Genomic DNA, 24352 nt, shown 5'->3' with positions numbered 1-24352 from the left:
TGACTGCAGGAAATAGATAATACAATAATTTAAAAACTGCCCTGAAAATACTGCCTTCCATGTGGCAAAACTGTCCACCCTATCCAATCTGCCTGACCTGCCCGGAATCCTGCCCAAACCACTCGTGACTGCAAAATTGCTGCCCAACCTGCTCCTGAACATGGTACAACTACATAATCTGCCCTGTACATGCCTATACCTGTCCTAGAGGCGACCAAACCTATAATGCCCCCTCTCACATCCTGGACACAGCCTAAGACTAAGGGATTTGGAATGCTACCAAAGAACAACTTGAGGAAGTGTGGTGACCAAATCTGCGAGATTGTCCTCAGCCTTGCAGTACTCCACATCAACAGTCCCGTCCAAGATCATCTAACAAATGTAGTGATCCTAGACCTTGATGTGCTTCATTCTAGCAAGGAATACCGGATTCCATGCCAAGGCTATGCACCTCTCATTGTTGCATAGAAACAGGGGACGCCCGTCTCGGGTCCCCAAGACGCCGGAATGCCATCCCGAGACGGGATGCTTGTGTGGGACGTGGAGGCGGAACAGGGTACAGCCATCCCCCCATCTCAGGGATGGATTGCCTATTGGAAGACGGACTGTTACCATCTCCTACTTTTCGGATTCTCTTCTCTCCCCCGTCTTTCGTGTCTCTCTCCCCACTTGACTCGCGATCAACTCCCACCTCCCTTTGGACTCCTGCGACACCTGCTCCAGCTCCTACTCGTCCCCGCAACCTGCTCAGCTCTTCTCCTTAGTCACCTCTTGCTCATCTTCTGCTGCTGCTTCTTTCTCACTTGTCTCCTCCTCCTCCTCTTCTTCATTATCATCATCATCATCTAACATCATCTGAAGACTGATCATTATCTTCTTTTCCTTCTTGCTCCCTAGACCCTGTGGCTTGGGCTCCCTGCATCGAGCACCCACAGTCAGCAACAACTGAGCAACCAGCACCCAACTACTTTCCGGCACCCGTACATGCATGTGTATTCCCCCAACACCTTGTGTTGCACAACACTCATCTCTGCACGGCTTCTTCACGACCGGCTCTTCAAGTCGGAGGGAGAGGTAGACACTCCGACACATGGTTATGGTGGGATGAGGTAAATGTTGAACGCCCATCAAGTGGAGGCGGATCACAACCTTGGTCATGCAAGTTGTGTCCATACCGGCGTGCGAGTGGCACAAATAAAGGAAGGGCCCATGTATTGCATGAGCCAAGATTGGAAGTGCAATTTTGTCCCAATGTCACACCGGAGAAGAGAAGGGAGCTTCTAGATTGTGTGGCTGGACAAGAGGCTCTATTTGCATCAAGGCATGTACGATCCAGCTACACTTGCGGCTGCAATAGCAGCGGCTGATAGGACTAGAGCTTCATCTACAGCAATAGGTGTGGCATCAGCATCACATGGAGTCGTTGGATTGAGTTCATATTTGCCATTCAGTGCCTTTGTTCTCGACCATTAGACGCCTATAGCTCACCTTTGCATTCAACTACATTTGTTTTGGACCCTGAGTTTCAGGATAAGGATCAAGAAAATGATGCTAAGGTCAATCTCCATTGGAGGCAAATTCTTGAGCGCATGATGCCCGATGTTGACACTAGGTGCAAAATTAGAGATCAGCTTGCTCTCTGTAGAAGAGCAAAAAACTCTTATGGCTGTGCAGATACTCTACATGACCAATGCAGGGTTGGGACACCTTTGTGGTGGGAGGATTTTGGATCAAATAAGCCAGAGTTGCAGAAGCCAGTTGTTCGTATCTTAAGTCACGCAGTGAGCTCCTCTAGCTTGGAGCAATTATGGAGCACTTACAATCATATTGCTTCAAAGAAGAGGAATCTCCTTGAAGTAGAAAAAGCAAATGATTTGGTCTTTGTTAGTGCCAACTTGAGAATGCTTTGCAACAGTGTTACATCACAGGCCAATCCATTTACCCAATGAAAGATGGAGCAAAAGGAGGAGCATGCTCGTTTTATATGGAGACTATACATGGCACCCATGATCATGAGGCTAGCACTTCAAGAGCTACAGATGCACATTTTGTTGGAGATGATGATAATTTCCTCTAGATTTGGGCTAATTCAATACTGAAGTTCATTTTGTATGTTTCTTTATGGCTGATTTCAGCCTAGGAGCCAGCTAGCTACTACCTACACCCTAGGGCCTACATGATGTCATGAATGATGAAGCTACTTTTGTCTTTTGTCTTTTACAGCTAAATGTTCACTCTTTTTCTCCTTGAACATTTGTTTTTAGTTCCTATCTTTGAAGTTTGAACTCTTAAGCTTTCATGTCACATGAATAATGATAGGTCACAGTGGAATTTGGACACATGCTCTTTTGTAATACATTGATTGTTAAAGTTTATCCATAAGGTTTATATTGGTCATTTACTCATCTCATGTTCATTATGCGATATGCTAATAAAATTCAATGAAAAATGATGTTTTTAAAGCTCAAACTATGCTTGTTTATATATTTCATTGCAATAGAGTCCAATGTGATGAGCTGAAATTTGTTTTATATGTGAAAATGCATTTTTTAAATATGTCGTCCCCCCCCCCCCGGTCCCCGTTCCCTGGTTTTGGCCGACCCTTGTCCCTGACCCCGTTCCCGTCCCCCCTTCCCTTGTTTCTTGTTGCCCCAAGAACCTCCAAAGCCAAATGGTCTCACAAGCAATTAAACAAGCCCCTCAGTACTACCCAATCTCTGTAGATGAAAGGGCAACTATAGGCTCCTTGTTGCTCCAAGAAATCGCACCTATACCTAGAAGAATAGCAATAGTCTATCTCATCAATCATCTATGATCAACATCACCTGCCTAGTCTGAATCAGTCCAACCTCATAACACTGAGGCCAAACCACCTGCACCTATTGGATAAAATAGGCCTAGATTGGGGGTCCTCCTCAGGATCCACAGTATCCCAAAGGCAGCGTGCCAATGACCCTTCTTAGGTTCACAAATGAAACCTGCAAGCAAACCACCTGGAAAACGCAAATTTATCCAAGTATTTAGAAGCCAAATCAATGACCCAATCACTTATCTATAGTGGGAAGCATCTGTCAATGATGAATCTGTATGGCATAGCCTTCCAATTCAGATCCATTGTTGTAGAAATCGTCAACACCCCTGCATCTCAAAGGTGGTCAAGAACTCCTACACATACTGCTACCGGGGGAGAAATATATATCACTCAGTCTGCCATATCTAATGACCTGGAAATAAATAAAGAAGCCCCATATCCATCACCTCAAGCTTCACATGGAGTGCTTCCTTACTCTTCTTGACCATATGGGTATCGTCACCTATCGGAATAAGATTGTCCACATAATGCACAAACATTGTGTGCCATCCAACTAACATGCAGACATACAAATTTGGATCGGAGGAAGATCTCTAATATCCCAACATGTCTCAAAGGAATGAGTCTATCTTCTCATTTCAAGCATGGGAAGCCTATTTGAGAACATAGAGGGCCTTCTTTAACTTATATACCTTACCATCTGAGGTAGAAAAGCCAAGAGGCTACTCTACATACATCTCCTCCTTTAAGTCGTCATTCAAGAATACCGACTTGACATCCAACTCATAGTAACAAGGAACGGGTTTTAGAGACAGGAACAGAAATGGGGACGCTCGCAAGAATTGCCATTCCCTATTACCATGAGAGAGGGCTCTAACATGGGGACAAGACTAGGACGGTATGGAATGGGATGGGACTAGGACAAAAAGCTAGAAAATGGCCATCCCCTATTATTATGAGATTTCAACTGGTAAACAAACCATCTCCTATGGCTTGCAAGAGCAATGGCTGTACGAATGGTAGCAATACGAGCTATGGATGCAAAAGTATCATGAAAATCAAACATAGTTATTGTGCAAAGCCTTTGGCAACCAATTGTGCCTTGTGCTTGTCAAGTGTACCATCATTGAGACACTTGGTCTTAAAGGCCCACTTAACTCCAATAACCTTCTAATGAGCAGGCTGAAGCATAAGGTACCAAGTATCATTCTACTCAATGGACTCAAACTCCTACTCCATGGCCTTCCACCAATGATCATACTATAATGTCTCCTTTACTGATGTTGTGTCCCTATCCTCTATGGCACAAGTCATCAAACCATAATTAGTGCAAACAAGCTCAATGGAGTGTGCCTAGTTCCTCCGAGGTTGCCACAAGCCATCCAGCAACAATTGCCACTTCTTGGAAAGCTCCTCAATTTCTACATCATGGAGTGTCTCACAAGCCCAACAAGGAGAAGGCCGATACACCCCTCATGACTCTGCCTCTACCAAAGTCTCTTAAACATCCACCGGTCAGAATCCAATGGCGAAGCAATCCCATCATCTGCAGATGAAGCATCAAGAGGCATAAGCTCCATGGGCACTTGGATCTCCAAGAATAGGGTGTTGCTCACCCCCCTCTACAGAGCTAGAAACTCAACAAACCGTACATCTCGACTCATATATACATCCTATGAGATGGGATCATAAATCCTATACCCCTGTGACTAAGAGCTGTAGCAAACAAAAACTTGTCTTTTGAGAGTCAGCTTGAACTTATCCCTTTGCTTCTATGGGATGTGAACATATGCATCTCACCCAAATACTCAAAGCTCACAGCTACCATGAGAAAATTAGGTGTATAGAAACAACCAACCAATATATCAAAATCCCTGAACACAAGTCCATGACTAAAGCCTATAAGATATGAACACAAAGGCTCTAGAAAGCTAAAACCAACTGCAAAATGATTGTTCATTTCATGCCATTGCTTTATCTTGTGGCTATCCAAAGCCATATTTTGTGCAAATATGCATTTGCTAATAACACAAATGGAAGGAATATCCTCAATTGCATACCAAAATGCATAGCAATGGTCCATCAGAAAAGAAACCTCATATGACAAGTGTCGCATTACAATGACTCACATCTCTTGCTTGTTCTTCAAGAACAAAAGAGAAAACCATGCATGAATCCACATACCATACTCTAATGCTTTCACAAACACTATGCTCTACTAGATGCCTCAACCACCTATAACGACTGCTTTACAAGACTTATGCCCATAGCCATCCCTAGAGATCCATGTTGCTTCACAAAAATTATTGGTCATGACCATCCCAATAGAACACATTGGTGACATATTTTAAGCATAAAAGCGTTCCATTCAAGCTAAACAAACATGCATTTAGTACCTTGCACTTTGCATTTCAACCAAAATACATGGCATGTAGCACAAAATGGCCCAAAGCAACATGTACACTACAACTGCCATATACATGTCCGCAACTGTAGTCCAAATCACAATTTCCCAAAAAGTATGGTACTTAGTACCATGGTAACCATCCCTAGGCAACTACATAACAACATATATAGTGTCTAGAACACAAAACATTAATCATAGTAGGTCCCAAAGCAAATATATTGTCACCATATAGTACCTTAGGTGTGCATAAAGTACATCAAGCAACCACTAGATATCTGAGTGTATTTGGCCAGGAGAAGTGGAAGTGCTATCTCCCTCTTAAGCATTAGGCAATGCTCTAAATTTGGACTTTGCTAAGTTTGATGGAGCTACAATTAAGGTTGGCTCCAAAAGAAATGCCTCAAGGTAAATCTGCAACAACTGAGGTGAATCTGCTAAGTCATCCTCTTCCATCTACTTAGCATCCAATGGTGTATAGTTATTAAAGTTCACTAGATAATGATGAGAAACTTTACCTTTAATCTTGTAATATTCAGCCTTCTCCTTAAGCATCATATTTTCATAAACTAGTGACTGCAAATATGAAGGCACATAAGGTACAACTCTTGCATTTGCATTAGCCACACCCATGCTTGGGTTATATAGGACTAGCCCCTAAACTTTGCATTCCATATTGCCTTGCAAGGCCTCCCACATGTCTATACAAGCCTAATTAGAACCTTGGCTGCATGCCAATATTCAAAACATACCATATTGCATTCCTAGATGTGCATCACCAACAAGATTACCATATAATTCCTCCAAGCCAAGTTGTAAACTAGCAAGATAAGTCCCTAGAATACCATGACCTTGGTTGTCACGTCTGGTGGCGTCCAATTAGTAACATCCGATACTATTACCGTACTAATCCAACTAATAAATCTTGGACCTACATCCAATGCAACATGTGATTTTTTTTAAAATTACATATGTTTTAAAATCTATACTTAATATTTAGACTTAAAACAAGACTTTGCTCAAAAATACATGCAAAAGAGAGTTGAAATGAGAGTGAAGTATGAAACCAACAACTATATTATGGGCCAAATTAGTGATCTCAAACAAAAAGGCATACAATAATGGATAGAGATAAAGGCTCTAAGTACCCACATCACTCTCCGTATCGAAGCTAAAAGAGTCCTCACCACCACTCAAGGAGTCATCACCCTTCTCAACAAAATCTCCCTCACTAAATACATTGTCCTCGTCATTGTACTCAGGCTCTCTAAGCTCTATATGCGAGGTCGAGATAGGTATGTCCTCATGTGCCGAACTAGGGGTGCTTCTCGAGCCACTCCCACGCCTTGCATAGCACCTAAGGGCCCCATCATGGCCATGGGCAACAAATTTCGACGTTGAAGTGGAAGCTCCACCACTAGAGGCACGAGGTCAAACAATGGCACACTGGCGTGCAGGAGTGTGAGAGACTTGCCACTCTATCTCCTCAAGCTCCAAGTAAAGACCACTAAAAATTTGCTCCTCATCCAAGTCCCTCTCACAATTCACACTTTTAAGTATGCTAGCCGAGAGCTTGAGCTCATCTACATTAACCTACACATTTAAAGGATAAATAACTTAGAAAACAATACAATACATGAATCATGATTCATGCAAGAACTAACTAGTGGTAGTAACAAGTATACAAATATTAAAACAATAACATTAAAAGAATAAAAACAGCTTAAATGAAACATTAAAATGATAAAAATGATAACATTAAAAACAACCTATACAAAACATTACAAAAGAAAAACATTAAACATTAGTACTTGAGTTAGCCACATTTAAAAAACCATTTCGGGCATGTGGAAAAACGGATAAACTCCAAACATTTCCCCAACCCAAAATGCCATGTGGCAACTACTTCCCCAAGGGAGAATGTTTTGATTGGGGAAATGCATTTCAGGCCCGTCTCCTTACACTTTCACATTTCGGTTCCTCCCAAGAGGCATTTCGGGGCATTTCCCACTTCTATGCTTATGGGACACAAAAACATTTGGTAATCCTTGAGTTTCTGGGGCTGTTTTAATGACCTAATGAAGATTTAATGTGTAATGTAACTTTTTAGTCAAACACTCACTAACTTTTTTACAATTGCAAGTACATTTGACAATTTAGAGCCACTCCATATACCTATGGTTCCACCACGAGGAGTCAAAATTAAGATAGAGCGACCAACAGATACAAAGTATGCAAGACCACAGGCCACTGGTCCACATCCCTACCTGAGGCACCACCAAAGGATACAAAGGATACCGGCATGCCATCTAGAAGCCATATCTTAGCACTTCAACTTATCCATGTTGGATAGACCCATGAGAGGAAGTAAAACAACCAATTTGGGGTGCTCGGTCCATTATGGGATGGTACAAATCCTCCTTTTTACCCCATAGTATGTGATATCCATTCCACACTGTATAATCAAATCCCTAGAATTCTTAGTCCTCCGGGTTATTTGTTATTTCCTAGCTAGATGTTTCCTCTTGAATTGTGGTCTCTTTATTCTACTTGGGAGACATGATAGTTTCCTAAATTCCAAATGCATCTATTTTTGTTGTAGACATTAATACAAGTTTCTTTCTTTTTGGAATGCCATATGGAAACTGAAAAATGGAAAAGCCCAAGATCATGATGGTTTAGTAGCTGAACACTTCACACATGCTTGTGATATCTTGGCACCAACGCTGGCCCACATCTTTAATAGGGCAGTTTGTGAGGGATTTCCGACCTGTTGGTCAGACCATATTATTGTGCCACTCTTTGAGAGTGGAGACCCCACGCTACCTAGTAACTATCGAACTATCATGATTGGACACATGCTGGCCAAAATATATGGCTCTATCGTGGAACAAGTATTGAGTGAATGGGCCGAGATGCATGGCCTGAGATCAAAAGGCCAGGCTGGCTTCAGGAGGGGATATACAACTCTAGACCATATCTTTACATTGAGGGCAATCATCGAAGAAGGCAAGGCATTCAAGAAAAAGATCTATTGCTATTTTGTGGATTTTCGCAAGGCCTTTGACACAGTGCCACGTGCTAGACTCATGAGAAGAATGCAAAACATTGATGTGCCTATAGAGATACAGTGGAGTATGTATGCCTTGTATGAGACAGTGACGGGCAGAGTACGAACACCTGAGGGCATCTCAGATACAGTCAATAGCACCATTGGGGTGAAACAAGGCTGTCCACTTTCACCGACACTATTTGGGTTGTACATAGATGAAATTTCAGAATATGTGGACAGAACTGGTGGAGCCCGAGCCAGCCTAGTTGGAATGTTGATACCATTACTGCTTTATGCCGACCATATTGTACTTATATCTGACTCACCTAAAGGACAAAATAGACACCTGGATGCATTATCAGCTTTTTGTAGAGATAGAGATCTTAAGGTGAACCTTGGGAAAACTAAAGTTATGGTATTTAACACTTCAGCTGCTTGGGTGACAAGAGCTGAGCACCACTTTACTTTTGATGGAGAGCCAGTGGAGATGGTTAGGCAGTATGTCTATTTGGGGGTCACATTGAAGGGACCACGGTTCTCTTGGAGAGAGACATCAGAGGCTCATTTGGCAAAAGCATATGCAGCCTTAGGTGCATTGGAGAGGCAATGTGCTCACATACAATTTCATGAGCCGCGCACCAAATTGTGGCTTTTTGACACTCTGGTTACACCCACACTCCTATATGGGGCAGCTATTTGGGGTCCGAGTCTCTTTCACACGAGGAGACGGCCTTTGGGAGACCAGGATGGACCAGAGAAGGAATACTATGACGGGTGGGAGCATATGGAAAGACCACTGGTCATGATGATCTCACGTATGATACGAGAGAAGAGCTCGACCCCACATGAGATTATCAAAGCTGTGTTGGGAGCATCACCCATGGTGGCTGAGGCCTTGGTCCAGGCAGTGACTTTCATACATAGACTATGGGAGCTCCCCCAAGATAGATACCCACGGCTAGCCCTAACCTCTTCTAGACAACTAGCAGCAGATGGTGATAGACATTGTTGGTATTCTCAAATGAGTACATGGATGAGTCTACATGGGCTGCAGATTGACAAACTACCTCCCTTTGACTATAGCCTGGATTGCCCTACACTTGACCTAAGCTGATCAGAGCTAAACCATGTGATCAGAGCAGACATACTGAAGTTACGAAGAAGACCTAGATCCGACCCCCCTCCCCCCATGGCACAGGATGGCACACTACCAGACCCACTTTCTTCAGGTATCTGAGGATGGTTTCATCACCCGACCCAATTACATGGACACACAGCTGCCTCATGGACTACGCACAGTTATTGGCCAGATCCGCACCTCATCCCACCACCTAAGGATTGAGATAGGCATGTGGGAGGGTATACAGACAGAGGAACGCATATGCCCACTATGCGACAGAGAGCCGGAGACAGAGGAACACTACATCTGCCAATGCACTGTATATTATGATATACGAGGTAGATACCACTGTTTGTTTCGAGAGGGCTTTGGACCCCTGAGACGGATCATGTAGTTTGAGGATCAGAGATGCTTGAGACTCTTCCTCTTGGAGCTCCAGAGGCGCAGAGCAACAATTCTACGGAGTAGGAGGCCCCCACAGCTCGGCTCACATAGACAAAGAGTAGTCACTGACTTTTTCACTGATACACGACAAAGTATGGCAGACACCACTACTACTGCCACACAGCCTACAGGAGTACATCATCATTGGACCTCATCTTCTGTAGGTGTCCCTTTGGATAGAGCAGTGGCACTTAGCCAATCTAGGCACCCACGTCCACCCAGATGAAGGCCTAGACATCCACACCACAGACAAATTAAAGCCATCATTGAGCGCCACAGGAGACAGATGCCGAGACGCCTCAGCCATGCAGAGATACACCTCTTTAGAGGACAAACATCTCATTGATGGAGAGTTTTCCTTTTTCTACTTTCACTTTTAGATCATTGACATGTTTCCCTTTTATAGGACACTATTTCATTTTTTCAGTCTTATAGGCATGTTTTTCATCTTTTCTCGTTCCAGATGAGAAACACACCATCATTGTATGTATTGCATTGGTCTCATAGGCCACATTGGCCTTTTAGAGACGTTAATATATACCTTCACTCTCTCTCACTCTATACATTGTTGTATAAAGATTTGTCTACCAGCCCTGGACTCTAAATTCAGTGACAAGCAAGGACACAAAGTTTGCATCGTCCAGTCATGTTTGGGGGTGTGATGACTGCAGTAATCATTGTTGTAACCTTAATCATTAGGGTTATCTTATTAGACAGAAAGGCAAGCTAGCCCTGCTTACTCACATGCATAGGGTTTAGACTTTTCTTACAGCAATGTTCTCATACTTTTATAAACTGCAGATGTCAGCTGATAGCTCGTGAGAAGCTAGACAGTTATTAAGATTTGGAACTTGAGGCATTGCGATTTTCCATTTTGCAAACATGCTATGGCTGAAACTGCATTAAAATGGAACCATGGTACAAATACTTTGGGATTGCCCACTGATTGAGCATTGATACTGTTAGTCCTATACTGGTAACTTGCAAAGGCAGCTTGGAGCACCAATATACTAATATGGATTTGGATGATGTGATGTACAAAAGGCAAGAGAAAAGAAAGTGGATGCCCAGGTTATAACAGACTGCTCATGCCGAAAAAGAAGACAAAGGGCACAATGCATTACAGGATGGGATGAAAATAGAGCTCAGGGCCCTGGACATCACATTGCAGAGAAAGAAAAGCACATAGCAAAGGTGGACATAGACCACAAGGTAGTAAAAGACCCGGTAATAACCCAGAAACAGAAGCCAATGATACAGACTTTAAATTATAATTTAAAGGAAAAGACTTGCAAAGTTCAAGGACACAAAATGCATAGAAGACAGTTAAAAACCACATGTTGAATAAGACATTCCAATGAAGCACAAGATGCATAAACAGAACTTCTTATTCATGTATTACTGCTACTGGATTTTCTATAAGGATTCAATGAGCACATTTCTAAAATCATGGTGCCAAAATACCTCAATTTGTTCCCAATCCCCTTCATCACCCAAAGTTCCTTGTGTTCTTTTGGCAACATCTGTGAATACCCTGAAAGGGGAGGCAGTAGTTTTAATTTAATTGCAAGTACCACAGTCATCTGGAAGAAGACACTTCTCTTATTTTTATCCATGCATGTTGTATAAGCAAGCTGATCATTTACTAAACTGATTTGCCATCTCTCTTTGTGACTGCTACACCCAAAAATGTGAGCAAGGAAATCACTAAATGAAAAGTAGTTAAATAGGGTCCCAAGTGGCTTTTGCTGGATGGAACATTAGAGTGTTCCAAGTTTTTTCCCTGTCCTATCATGAGTTTTGGGGTGTTGAATGCCTGATCGTATTGATACCATCTGAAGAGAAAGTAATGACATAAGCAGACAATATTTTTCTGGACTAACCAAGCCACCATGTGCATTAAAGTGCACATAGCTGAAAAAGAGCGCATAATGAATTGTTTTCCAGTTGTAGAATCAATACATAGCTCACAAAAATGCTTATAGATATTATTCAGCACACAAAACATATAATATAGATTAATGTGAAGATATGATCTCCACAAGTAACCATGTTTGCCATGTCGTGTCAAACCAAAGGGCATTATGATTTAACTATGGACCGATGACAGCACAAAACCTCACCTGAAACTGGGATGATTGTGTCTACAAGCAATGCAAGGGATGAAATTGAAAATGCAAAACTAGACAAGTGCAGGCGTGGAAATTGTACTTTTTCCCTTGACAATTGAAACTGGCCTTTGGAAGCCCAAAGGGCAATAAACCACATTTTAGCAAACACTTAATTCAGCTTAACAGTAAATTCAGCAAGAAAACTCCACACACAACTGAAGCTAGAGTGTGTGAAGAAAATACCTAACATAAAAACACATAACACCTTATGACAGAGCACAGACTAATAGAAGAACACAGTTAGGGTTAGGGCAACTCAAAGACAATGAACACAAAGAATGAATGAAATGATATGACTATTGAATATACAATGCTCATGCAGCGAACACACTACGCAGTGAATGAATAATTGTACCTTAAACTCTTGTATCTCAAGGATCATGGCACGGGCATAGAGACAGGGAACGCCCGTTCCGGCACATAGGAATGGATTAACGCGTTCTGGGAGGTACGGGCCCAGGAAACACTAGCGAAACGTTTCCTCCCGTTCCCTAGCGCGTTCCCGCCCGTTCCCTGGCCGTTCCCTGTTTGGAACGGCCGTTCCAGCAACATAATTTTTAAATTTAAAAAAAACATGTCGCCCGCTACTCCCACCTGTCGCCCACTACTCCCACACCTGCTCCTGTCCACTTGTAGGCTGTCGCGACTCGCCTACTTCTCCCGCCTACTCCCGCATCTCCTCGACTATCGCCCGCTGCTCCGCCAATCGCCCTTTGCTCCCACTTCACTCACCTGCTCCGCCTGCCACACCTACCTCGCCTGCGCCGTGCCTACTTCCGCCCACCTGCCTCTCCCACCTACCTCTCCCGCCTACCTCGCGTGAGGCCCACCTCTATTGCTTGCTTGGCCTGACTCCCGCCCGCGATTAGGTGAGGTCCGAGGAATCTTGATTCTCGACGCTCATGTTGGAATTTTGGCTGAAATTTCTGCAATTTCATTGGACTTTCAACTTTGGTTGAAATTTCTGCAGTTTCATTGAACTTTGACACATGGATGTTGAAATGTTGGTTGCAGATTTCTGTAATTTCATTGAAGTTTACTGATTATTTGTCACTTCTATATAGATGGCAGCATTGACATCTATGGGATCTTCATCATCCTCAGCAGGTACTTCGTCAACAACTAGACTAAGTCGAAGCACTACTTGGTCACGGTGGGATGAGGTAGATGCAGGGGTGCCATTGAGAGGTGGAGGGGCTCGCCCTTGGAAATGCAAACTTTGCTCTTATGCTCGCACTAGTGGGGCTGATAAAGTGAGAGCCCATCTTCTAGATGAGGAGGGGAAAGAGATGCTTTTTTGCACCAATATATCAATTGAGAAAAGGCAGGAGTTACTTGACCGCATAGCCACTTCTATGGGGAATTCACATGCCAGGAGGACGCCAAATATAGCAATGGATCCAACAACATGGACTCCAAGGCCAGCAGGGCATGGTGCTTCATGCAAAAGACCACCAGGATTAGTGGCTACGCAGCCTTCTCGTGGGCCATTAATGGGAGCAGATCATGGTGTTAAACAGAGTTCATTGCACACTTCATGGGAACCAAAGAAAAAAAAGGAAACAGATGCAGCAGTGGCACGCTTTTTTTACCATTACCATATTGCATTCAAATCAGCCAGGTCACCTTATTTTTTAAATATGGTGACAAAGATTGCAGAGTATGGACCCACATATAAGCCCCCTTTATCAGAAACTATCAGGACTACATTGCTTCAGAAGGAGAAAGTAGCCATAGAGATTGCAACAGCAAATATTCGCAATCAATGGGGAAGAAATGGAGTGACATTGATAGCAGATGGATGGAGTGACACACGCCATAGGTCCATACATGGTGTTGTTGCATATTCTCCATATAATGTATACTTCATTGGTAGTCATGATGCTTCAGAGACTAGAAAGAGTGCAGATGTATTGGCATCCGAGTGGTGCGAGGCAGTGCAGGCTGTTGGGGCAGAAAATGTAGTGCAGTTTGTGGCAGATGGCGAACCTACAAACAGGGCAGCAGGAAACATTTTAATGGCAATGTATCCACAAATCACCTTTAGTCCATGCATGGCGCATTGCTTGAATAACTTGTTGAAGGATATTGGGGACTTGCCATGGATTGCATCTCTTGTTGCAAAAGGCAACAAGATTATCACATTTATATGTAATCATCAGTACTTGCATGCTGAGTTTCGCAAGAGAAGTGACAAAGAACTTCTTAAATACTCGGATACACGATTTGCATATAACTTTCTTATGCTTGGTCGATTGCACTATTACAAAGGTGCAATTAGGGAGCTATTTGCTAGTGATGAGTATGAAAATTGGACTGGGGCTGCCACTGCTACTGCTGTGTTATGTAATGCATATGTTTCTAATAGAGATTTTTGGGATGAGGTCAATCGCACCAACCAAATGGTTGATCCCATTATGCACATGTTGAGGCTTGCAGATGGCATGGATCCATGCATTGGGAAGATCTATGAAGGTATGGATCGCATGATTGAGAGGTTGGAGAGTTTGGAACCAAATGCAGATAGGTATGAGCAGATCAAGGAGTTATGCATCAACAGATGGAATGAGTATGACTCTCCTATGCATGCTGAGCATATGTGCTTAATCCTGAGTTTCAAGGAAAGATGCAAGAAAGAGACCTTGAGGTGGTCAAGGCTTGGAACACATTGCTTGCAAGGCTTTATCCTAGCCATGAAATGCAATGCAAAATTAAAAATCGGCTCTCTGTATATTGGCAAACATTAGGGATGTTTGTTACAGAGGATGCACTAGAGGACAGGACAAATATTGGGGCTGCTTTATGGTGGGAGGACTACGGGGCAGAAGCTCCAAAGTTGCAGAGTTTGGCTTTTTGTATTCTTAGTCAAACAATTAGCTCTTCTTATTTAGAGCAACTATGAAGCTCATTCAATCACATTCACTCAAAGAAGAGAAATCGTCTTGGTACAATGAAGACGAATGACCTAGTTTATGTGAGCTCCAATCTTCGCTTGCTAGCTCGTACATCAGTTGCAAAGGTTGATTCTTTTATATGTTGGGAAAAAAATGATGATGATGATGATGATGATGGTGATGGTAATGGGCCGAATGTTGTTCAGCAGGATGAGCATTCAGGCACAGTGGAGCCATCTTCCATGAATCAAAGCACTTAGTAGCTAGCCTTTTGAAACTTTAGAGTATTGACTTGGAAATTGGAACTCTTGTAACTTGGATCTTTACTATTTAGTCTTTAAAGTTTAGTGCATATTTTGTGTTTTTGCAATGCATACTTGTTGCCAGTTGGACTTATGTAACATTGTTGATTACAATGTTGAATTATAAATGCGACAATCCATTGCTGGTTACAATGTTTTGAATCTTTATTATTGTTGAAACTTGATTATTATGTCTCTAGAGTCTAATTTCACGAATTATGGTTGATATGATCTCTCTCTCTAGATTCTAAGACAAGTGTTCTCTCTCTCTCTCTCTCTCTCTCTCTCTCTCTCTCTCTCTCTCTCGTAAAAGGTAATTGTATTAATTACGAAAAAAGTACAAGTTTACATGATTACAAGATACACGATGGCTGCACACCAGCATGAGTTAACTGTCAGTACAAAACCCGGACTGAGATACACAAGTCATGGCAAAGACAATGGAGATTGCCATATGCCAAGGGAGTAAGTCCTCCCAAGGGAGCAAGTCAGAGTGCCGAATGAGATCTATCTGCCAAAGCAAAAGGCCTTTGAGCCTGGCAATGCGTCTCGGAACATTAGATGCCGAATTCTCTCTCTCTCTCTCTCTCTCTCTCTCTCTCTCTCTCTCTCTCTCTCTCTCTCTCTCTCTCTCTCTCTCTCTCTCTCTCTACACACACACACACACCATTCCCTCCGTTCCCATTCCCTCACTTTGGGCGTTCCCCTCGTTCCAAGGGGTCCCGTTCCCATCCCCGTTCCCCGTTCCTGGTAACTATGGGCAGGGGTAATGAGCTGAAGAGCGTGTTTTACTCCGAATAGATCCCAAATCACAATAAGGCAGCCTCCGGATGTCGAACACCAGCAAACGCAGCTAAGGAAGGCTAGATCTGATGCAGATGGCAATGCAAGAGATATAAAGACTAAAAACGCAAGTGAGGAGAGAGAAATACTAAAAACGCAGGTGAGGAGAGAGAAAACAAAAAACACATACTGCAGGAGAAAGAAAACAGCAACGACAGGCTGAGGAGATGACGGCGATAGCTAGAGGAGAGAAAATCTGCAGGGCAGCAGTTGGGACCTGCAAATGCAACAATATGCTGATGTGGCAAGATGTATGACAGTTGGATGATGGACAGCACCGGTCGCCTAATTGGAAACAGCAGCAAATTGATGATAAAGGGCTGAAAATAGGCGCCAGATGAGTGAAGACTACAATGGACAACTTGGACTGCGATGTCCTTCACGAACAAGATATGGGCAGCAAGCTGATAACACTTGAAACCTACAAAAACAAAATTAGGGCTGAATAGAGGGCAACTGTAACCAGCCTTCCTTCTTGGAATGGGTGGTGATAACCTGATTTAAGAGTTAATTACAGCAATAAATAAATGCACATAGAATGAAGTACACACTTTACCATAACATTCTTGGACAATCGACTCCCTGTTGGTCCCAAAACTGGCGCCCCTTGCTGTATTTCTTTAGCTTTCATTCAATTGGTAGGAGTACAACTTGAGATTCTTCAATCTCCTCCTGCTAACCAATTGCTCTTGCTGTCAAAAATGACCAACAAGCCTTTTGGGTCATTTGCCCCTTGATTCAACCAGGACTACTTTTCCAATTTGACCCTTGGCTGGCCAAATACTGGCCCGAATCAATTTGGGATGGGCTGCCTCCTGAAATCCCTTGATAATCTTCAATTATCAGCTGCTGATTTCAGTCCCTTGAGCCTTCAATCTCTGGCACGGATCCCAAGGTGGCTGCTAAACCCTAATTTCTACTATAAATTAGGGTTTACTGAAGAAATTACAAATCAGCCCACCAAAAATGGCTGAAATCTCCTCCCAAATGGCTAAGAATTGCTGAGAATGACTAAGCACAAGCTGAAGGAGATTAGAGAATGCTGTAGAAAGAGAAAATTCTGAGATTTGTTACGAAGAACTGATCAAAATCAGCTGCTGCCCTGTTGTACCAGCCCCAAACGGATACACCACTAACAATAGGAGCATCAGAGACTGTGATCTTCAAGAGAAAGTGCATCAGCAGGAATTGCCAACTTCCCAAGGTCAAGAATATGCAATCTCCATCACCAAAATGATCTCCAATGGCTAGGAATTGGCCCCAAAAGCTGACAGCAACAGCCCAACACCTCTTTCCAACAGCTCCAAAATGAAAAAACGAGATTTCCCTCTCCCTTCAGCCCTATTTAGCCTTTCCTCCACTTGCATGGAAAAGTTTTGCCAAGTGGCAGCTTTCTTAATCCATTTTCAACAATTTCCAGCCATTTAATTAAAATTAATTCAGCCCTTAATCCATGCCCAGAAAATTGACCTTGCCCATCCAAAAATCAATTGGCTAAGCCATTTGCAACCCAAAGTGATCCCATGCATTAATTGACCATTGGACAAACATTAATCCATTAATTAATGCCTAGTCCCTACTAGTATCACCACTGACACTTAATGGCCAATTAATGGTCCTAGGGACAAACTGACACCAAAATTCACCTAGAATCTAGCAAGTGTAACTTGTTACAACTTTTGCCTTTGACACCCATCTTTTTCACAGGGTCCTTCGGCCTTCAACTGTGAAAAAGTAGCTTGCACTCCATATGTGCAACACATGTGTATCTTTTAATTGCACATGTGATTAATCCTTTAATCAAATGTCAATTAAACATAAGCAAAGCATCAAATTTTCACATCCTCGTGACAGAAGCATACCTACTTATAGAAAGTTTGGGCTCTCCCAAGTGGGTTTGTGCAAATGGGATATAAACACGCTCTAGAAACGCATTTCTTTTTAAATAAACAAGGTTTCTTTCTTAATTGAGCATGTTTTGGGATTGTTTAAGTGAAGGTAATTCATTTTTAGCTCAACAAAGTGCTCCTGCATCACACATTGACACTTGTTGGCCCCAAAGTTGGTGCCCCTTTCGGTATTTCTTTAGATTATTGAAATAAATAGCTATATTTCAGTGATTTGTCGCAACATAACCAATCCATGGATGCACAATGGCACCTTCAATGCTCGCCTCCAACCAACCGTGGAGTGTTCAAAACTGCAAATGAACTCTTCAACCTACCAAACCCTAAAAATGAAAACAAGCATTTGAACCCAATTTCGGGAGTGTTTGTTGAGATAACTCTCCTATATGGTCCCCATGCAGTCCCACGTTTATCCTCTCACAAACAAGGGGAGGGCTCTTATGATGAAACTGTAAAAATGTCACTTTCTTCGCAACAAAATTACACAGAAAGTATACTAGGCTTGAGATCTCAAAGAAGAAGAAAGGATCCCAATCCATAGTGCTGTCATAACCTGTTTTTCTAATATTTAGCTCAAAAATAACAACATACCTTATTGTATATAGAGTTACGAGGCTACCCAATGGAATCTCCATGCCAAGAGGAGAAAACTTGGTTGTTGTTCACACTCCATCTACATTGTAAGCTCACTCCATGGCTAAAATCTACAATTTTTTGTAGCAAGAAAGAAAAAAGTAGTCGTCTCTAAACTTGGGTTCCTCCCAAAAATGAGAGAGAATAAGCCCCAAATAGCCAAGATAAGCTTTCCAAACGAGTAACCAACAACCCATTAATCATATCACATTTTTTTAATAAGGGCTAATTAATAATCATAAGTGAGCTACTCACTGGGAGAAACTTTAGCTTAGGACCTACTTAATAACTTAAATGCCCTAAGTGAGCTTCTTACTCGGCAAAACTTCCAACTCCACTCTAAGGTACAAACTTTCAATTTAATAAAAGTTTCACGTTGCATCTTGTTTTTTTAGCCTTGGAAATGTACTACATGGCTTGCACACTTGTCCACCGCATGCCCCAGTGTCAAATCCTTCACTGCCGATGCAATGGTCACCATACCAAGAGCTAAGATACCAAAACTAAAGCTCATTTTAATTAAAAATCTTTGTAAAGTTTAATTAAATCATTAAGTTTGTAAGTTTATTTCTCATTCTAGTGATATAATCCCCTCTTGAAACATGGCAAGAAATCCCGATTGCACGCAATTAAGATCCAACACAGCATACTAAATGACCAATACATATTTTCCAGCAACCAAGAATAATATCATTACTACATGTATTATCAGTGTACAGTTGTTTATACATGTTTCTAAGCAACCAAGCACGCTGTTGTTACTTTATATACTGCAAATGTACAATTATCCATACATGTTTCAATGTACCCAAGCACGCCGCTATTACACCATGTTCTGACCTTTTTTTTTAAAACAATAGTAGCTATTGCACTAGTATACAACCAATTAGAACTATACAAATCCACAATTGTGAAAATGATACTCACTGCACTAGTAAATAACTAAACATAACTATAGAAACACAAGTATCTAGTAGGCTGATTATAGAAGTACCTGTATGGAATCTAAAAGATACAATGCTCCAAATCTACGCTCTATTGAGCCAAACTAAAGTCTAACTCCAACTAAAATTTATCACAGTAAAAGTTGTAATAATTGAAGTGATTCTATGAAATCATCCTCCTCCATCCATTTTGCATCAAGAGGTGCATAGTTCTGAAACTTCACCAAATAGCGACGTTAGACTTTACCCTTGACCTTCCTTTTCTTATCTGCAAATATCTACTCATGAACCAAGATTTCATCAAGTTCCTCAATCTCTAACTGTATCTCATCACTAATATCGTCAGGCACATCACCATGGAAAGGCCCAAGAAGACTCGCATGAAAATCATTGTGAATCTTCCAATGATCAAGTAGCTTTAACCTATAAGCAACCTCATTGATCCTTTGCAGCACTTGGAAATGTCCATAATACCTCATGCTGAGTTTAGGAAAAAGATGCTCTTTACTCTTCATTTTCTTTAACCCTTCATGCTGAGTTTAGGAAAAAGATGCTCTTTACTCTTCATTTTCTTTAACCCTTCATGCTGAGTTTAGGAAAAAGATGCTCTTTACCCTTCATTTTCTTTAACCTGGCCTTTTCAAAGCATAACAAGACCCGATCACCCTTTGCAAATGCCAAAGCTTTGTGATGATGATCAACTGCTTTCTTTTGTTTTACTTGAGTCTTTTGAAGATCTATTTTTACTTTAGCATAAGCTTCATCCAAACTCTCTATATACTTGTCGGCCTCAAAGATCTTATCTCTTGTGTACAAAATGGTTGGGACTTTCTTCCCTCCTTCCACAATCTCAAACAATGCCTTCCCAGTGGAACTATGCACTATGTTGTTACAAGGATATGATATTCCACAAAAGGCAAAAACTATTCCCATTTTGTTTTATGCTCAAACACATAGTATTTTGAGAAATCTAAAACAGTAGTATTTACCGTAAGAAAACAATACAAACAATGAAGGAGAGAGAAATGAGACTATGACTGTAAGTGAGTTGTAGCAAGAGAGTAGAGTGTACTTGCTAAAATGAACTGAAAGAGTGAAAATACAACGTAATTTAGGTCATGAGTTGACTTAACCAGTCTTCCACCAACTAACTAGAGTTAGGCTAACTTACTCTAGTTCTTAGCGTCACTAACTAAATGTCTAAAGATATTAGGTACACACTACATTGACACTTATATAAGTGTTCAAGCCACACGAAATACATTGACAATGCCCAGAATTACCAAATTCTAACCCCCCACTATAATGCCAATGTCATGAAGCACAAGGATAATCAATCACCAAAGGGTTATAAGTTTAAGAGCTTTCAAAAAGTCTCAAACTTCTCATGTGGTAATGCTTTGGTCAAAATGTTTGCAACATTTTCCTATATGGATACATACATCAAGCTGATCTCTCTTGCATAACATCTCTCTTTGACATAATGGTAATGCACCTCAATGTGCTTCAAGCACGAAACACAGGATTACGTGTTACTACAATAGCACTTTCATTGTCGAAAAGAATGACATAGGACCCCCCAATGGTAGATATAGATCAGCCAACAATCTATGCAACAATACGCATTCCATTGTTGCTATGAAAGCTGCCTTGTACTTGGCCTCACAAGACGAGGTAGCCACTATAGGTTGTTTCTTCATTAGCCATTAAATGCATGGACAGCTCAAAAAGGAAACATCCACTAGTAGACTACCTAGTGTCTACATCACCAGCCCAATCTAAATCACTATAAACCTTTAAGTACAAGTCTTCCCCTAGAAAATAATAATGTAAGTGTATATTTGTCCACCTGAGATACTGCATACTAAATGTCACAATGTGTGTTACAAAGGTAAATAAGACAGCCAACAGCTTGGTTGTAAATTGCAACATCATGCATCTCTTCACTATTATGCATAGATAGCTTTAAGCCTAGCTCCATAGGAGAGCACATAGGTTTGCAAATTTGAATATTAAACTTATGTAACAGCTTATCAATATACTATGACTGTAACATGATGATACCATGCTGATTTTGGGTGAACTCAATCCACAAATAGTAGTGTAGACTGCCCATCATGTCATCCACATAAAGAATGATAATCAACAAGTCCCCCCCTTCATTCTTGATGTATAGAGTGGGAGCAATTGGACTATTTTTTAAACCCTTTGATGGCCAAATATGCATCAATTCTTAAGTACCATGCATGAGGAGCCTATTTGAGACCATAAAGAGCTTTATACAACTTGCATACCATGTGCTCTTTTTCTTTAATCTCAAACCCTCCTTGAAAGTTGGGACACATAAACATCCTCATGCAAATCTCCATTTAAGAATGTTATTTTAATATCCAAATCATAATGTGCAGCCATCACAATCACACATCTCACCGTACTCATAGGAGATATAGAAGCAAAAGTTTCCTTATAATCTATGCCTTTCTTCTGCACATAGCTTTTTGCTACTAATCGTGCCGTGTACCTATCAGTTATACTGTAACTAGCCTTCCTTCCATGGATGGGTGGTAAATCCTTGATTACAACTTAATTACAGCAGCAAACAATTAATGCAAATCTGAAAATACAAATTTACCTACTAATCTTGGACAATGCACACTTGATTGGCCCTAGAATTGGCACCCCTTTCGATATTTCTTTAGCTTTATTGAAGAAGAAGTTGATTTACAATGGGATTCTCCCAATCCCCTTTACAATCCAAACTCCCCTTGTTGTCCAAAGTGACCAGCGAGTCTTCAATCTGATATGCCCCTTGATTCAAGCACTTAATTGGCCTTCACCCACTTCATAGACGATGGAAATGCCCCAAATTCAATGGCTGGCTAGTCCTCCACCTGAATTTAGCTGAAATTCACCTTCAACCTTGAAAAATCGAAGTCTTGGAGCTTCCAATTTTTGACATGCTTCCCGAGGCTGCTGGTAAACCCTAATTTCTGATATAAATTAGGATTTACAAAAGAGAAATTTGCAATTTCTCAACCTCCAAGGGTCTAAATGCTGAGATCTTCGAAGCAAGGCTATGAAATGGCTGGGAGATGAGAGAGAAAGTTGTAGAGAGAGAAAATTCAGAGTTTAATAACACGAAAAATGACTAAAAATCAATCAAATGCAACTGCTACCCTGCCACAACAACATTAAATGCTGTCGCCTACAACACTGAGGCATCCAAATCAATTGTCACCTTATACTTGGATGCAATCGCCCAGCTGTGGAGGGTCCAAATCTGCGATTGCCTCCTCAAAACTCACTCGTGGCTAGCTGCAATGGCTAAAAATAAGCTGGCCATGGCTGCTCATAGCTCTCCCACATTTGCACCAGCAAGAATGAACTCGTATTTCCTCTTCTTCAACCTTTTACCAGCCTGTATGGGCAACTTTACCAAGTGGCAACCTTCCCAAATGGTTTTTCCAACATTATCCATCATTAAATATTAATTTTTAGACTTTAATTACTGAAAATTAATCTAATAATTATTTTAGTGCCTAAAAAAATAATCTGATTGGCCAATAATTAAATTGGCTCGGCATCTTCCACTCCCAAGTCTCTCTATGCCATCTATGACCATTAGATCAGTGTAAGGTACCATTAAACGCCACATCTCTAGTGTCACCAACTAACACTTACGGCTAAATGAATCACCTAGGCCAACAATTTACACCAGATACCACCAAGTACTTGTGCAGCATAACTTATAGCAACTTTTGCCTTTGACATCCCGTGATTTTGTCAGGTCCCACACTCATAAATTTACTCTTACCCCAGTTGCACCTCACATGTGCAACATTTACTTAATCATATGATTAAAAATTAATCCACGTGTTAAGTGAGGTTTCAAAAATACATGTCCTCATGACATATACGATCACCTTTGCATTTGAGTTTGAAAACCCACTTAGTGCCAATGGCCTTCTTGCTAAGTGGTAGATCCACAAGATCCCATATAGAGTTAGTAGCAATGGAGTCTTAACTCCTCGTGCATGGCCTCCATCCAATATACATGTTCCTGAGCTTTGTCCAAGGAAGAGGCTCATCATTATCCAACAGTGAGCTCATAAGCACATGCTCATCACAATCATCTACTTCCATTATATCAGTCAAATGTGCCCCCCTTGCATTATGTGCTACATGCCTAGCAGCTCTTCTAGTATATTAAGGTAATGGAGCATCCGTTTTACTCTCCTAGAGAGTTCGTAATAGCCATCTCAGGTGTAACCAGCCTTCCTTTCGTGGATGGGTGGTAAATCCCTGATTACAACTTAATTATAGCAGCAAACAATTAGTGCAAATCTGAAAATACAAATTTACCTACTGATCTTGGACAATGTACACCCGATTGGTCCCAAAATTAGCGCCCCTTTCAATATTTCTATAGCTTTATTGAAGAAGAAGTTGATTTACAATGGGATTCTTTCGATCCCCTTCGCAATCCAAACTCCCCTTGCTGTCCAAAGTGACCAGCAAGTCTTAAATCTGATTTGCCCTTGATTCAGGCACTTAATTGGCCTTCACCAACTTCATAGACAATGAAAATGCCCCAAATTCAATGGCTGGCTAGTTCTCCACCTTAATTTAGCTGAAATTCACCTTCAGCCCTGTTAAATCCAAGTCTTGGACTTCCAATTTTTGGCACACTCCCCAAGGCTGCTACTAAACCCTAATTTCTACTGTAAATTAGGGTTTACAACAAAGAAATTTGTAATTTCTCAACCTCCAAGGGTCCAAATGTTGAGATCTAAAGAGCAAGGCTGTTGGAGAATCCAATTTGCGAT

The 24352-nt window shown here is 41.5% G+C and overlaps 2 protein-coding genes across 2 annotated transcripts in view; one reads left to right on the top strand and one right to left on the bottom strand.

Annotated features, from left to right (window-relative positions):
- Nucleotides 1-24352, bottom strand: part of LOC148041544 (Gut esterase (DUF1350)) — an 88628-nt gene that overhangs the window by 31747 nt on the left and 32529 nt on the right. The window contains exon 2 of the mRNA XM_087688502.1: nt 11297-11366. Coding sequence (XP_087544628.1) covers nt 11297-11366 — 70 coding nt within the window. The remainder of the gene's footprint in view (nt 1-11296; nt 11367-24352) is intronic.
- Nucleotides 1324-9382, top strand: LOC148041545 (uncharacterized). The gene is made up of 3 exons (XM_087685900.1): nt 1324-1419; nt 1530-1764; nt 8412-9382. The coding sequence occupies exons 1-3, from the start codon at nt 1324-1326 to the stop codon at nt 9380-9382; spliced, it is 1302 nt and encodes a 433-aa protein (XP_087542026.1).

The sequence above is a fragment of the Lygodium microphyllum genome, chromosome 1 (genome assembly GCF_053477565.2).
Source record: "Lygodium microphyllum isolate KBCC chromosome 1, Lygodium_microphyllum_v1.1.10, whole genome shotgun sequence".
NCBI classification, from domain to species: Eukaryota; Viridiplantae; Streptophyta; class Polypodiopsida; order Schizaeales; family Lygodiaceae; genus Lygodium; species Lygodium microphyllum.
This window is presented reverse-complemented; position numbering and strand designations above follow the sequence as displayed.

Excerpts from the sequence above, each read along its gene's own strand:
- LOC148041545 (XM_087685900.1), top strand. The coding sequence starts at position 1,324 with ATGTACGATCCAGCTACACTTGCGGCTGCAATAGCAGCGGCTGATAGG. Across the intron at positions 1,420-1,529 it reads TGGCATCAGCATCACATGGA|GATAAGGATCAAGAAAATGA; the intron begins GTCGTTGGATTG and ends CCTGAGTTTCAG. Across the intron at positions 1,765-8,411 it reads GTTGCAGAAGCCAGTTGTTC|ATACAGTCAATAGCACCATT; the intron begins GTATCTTAAGTC and ends AGGGCATCTCAG.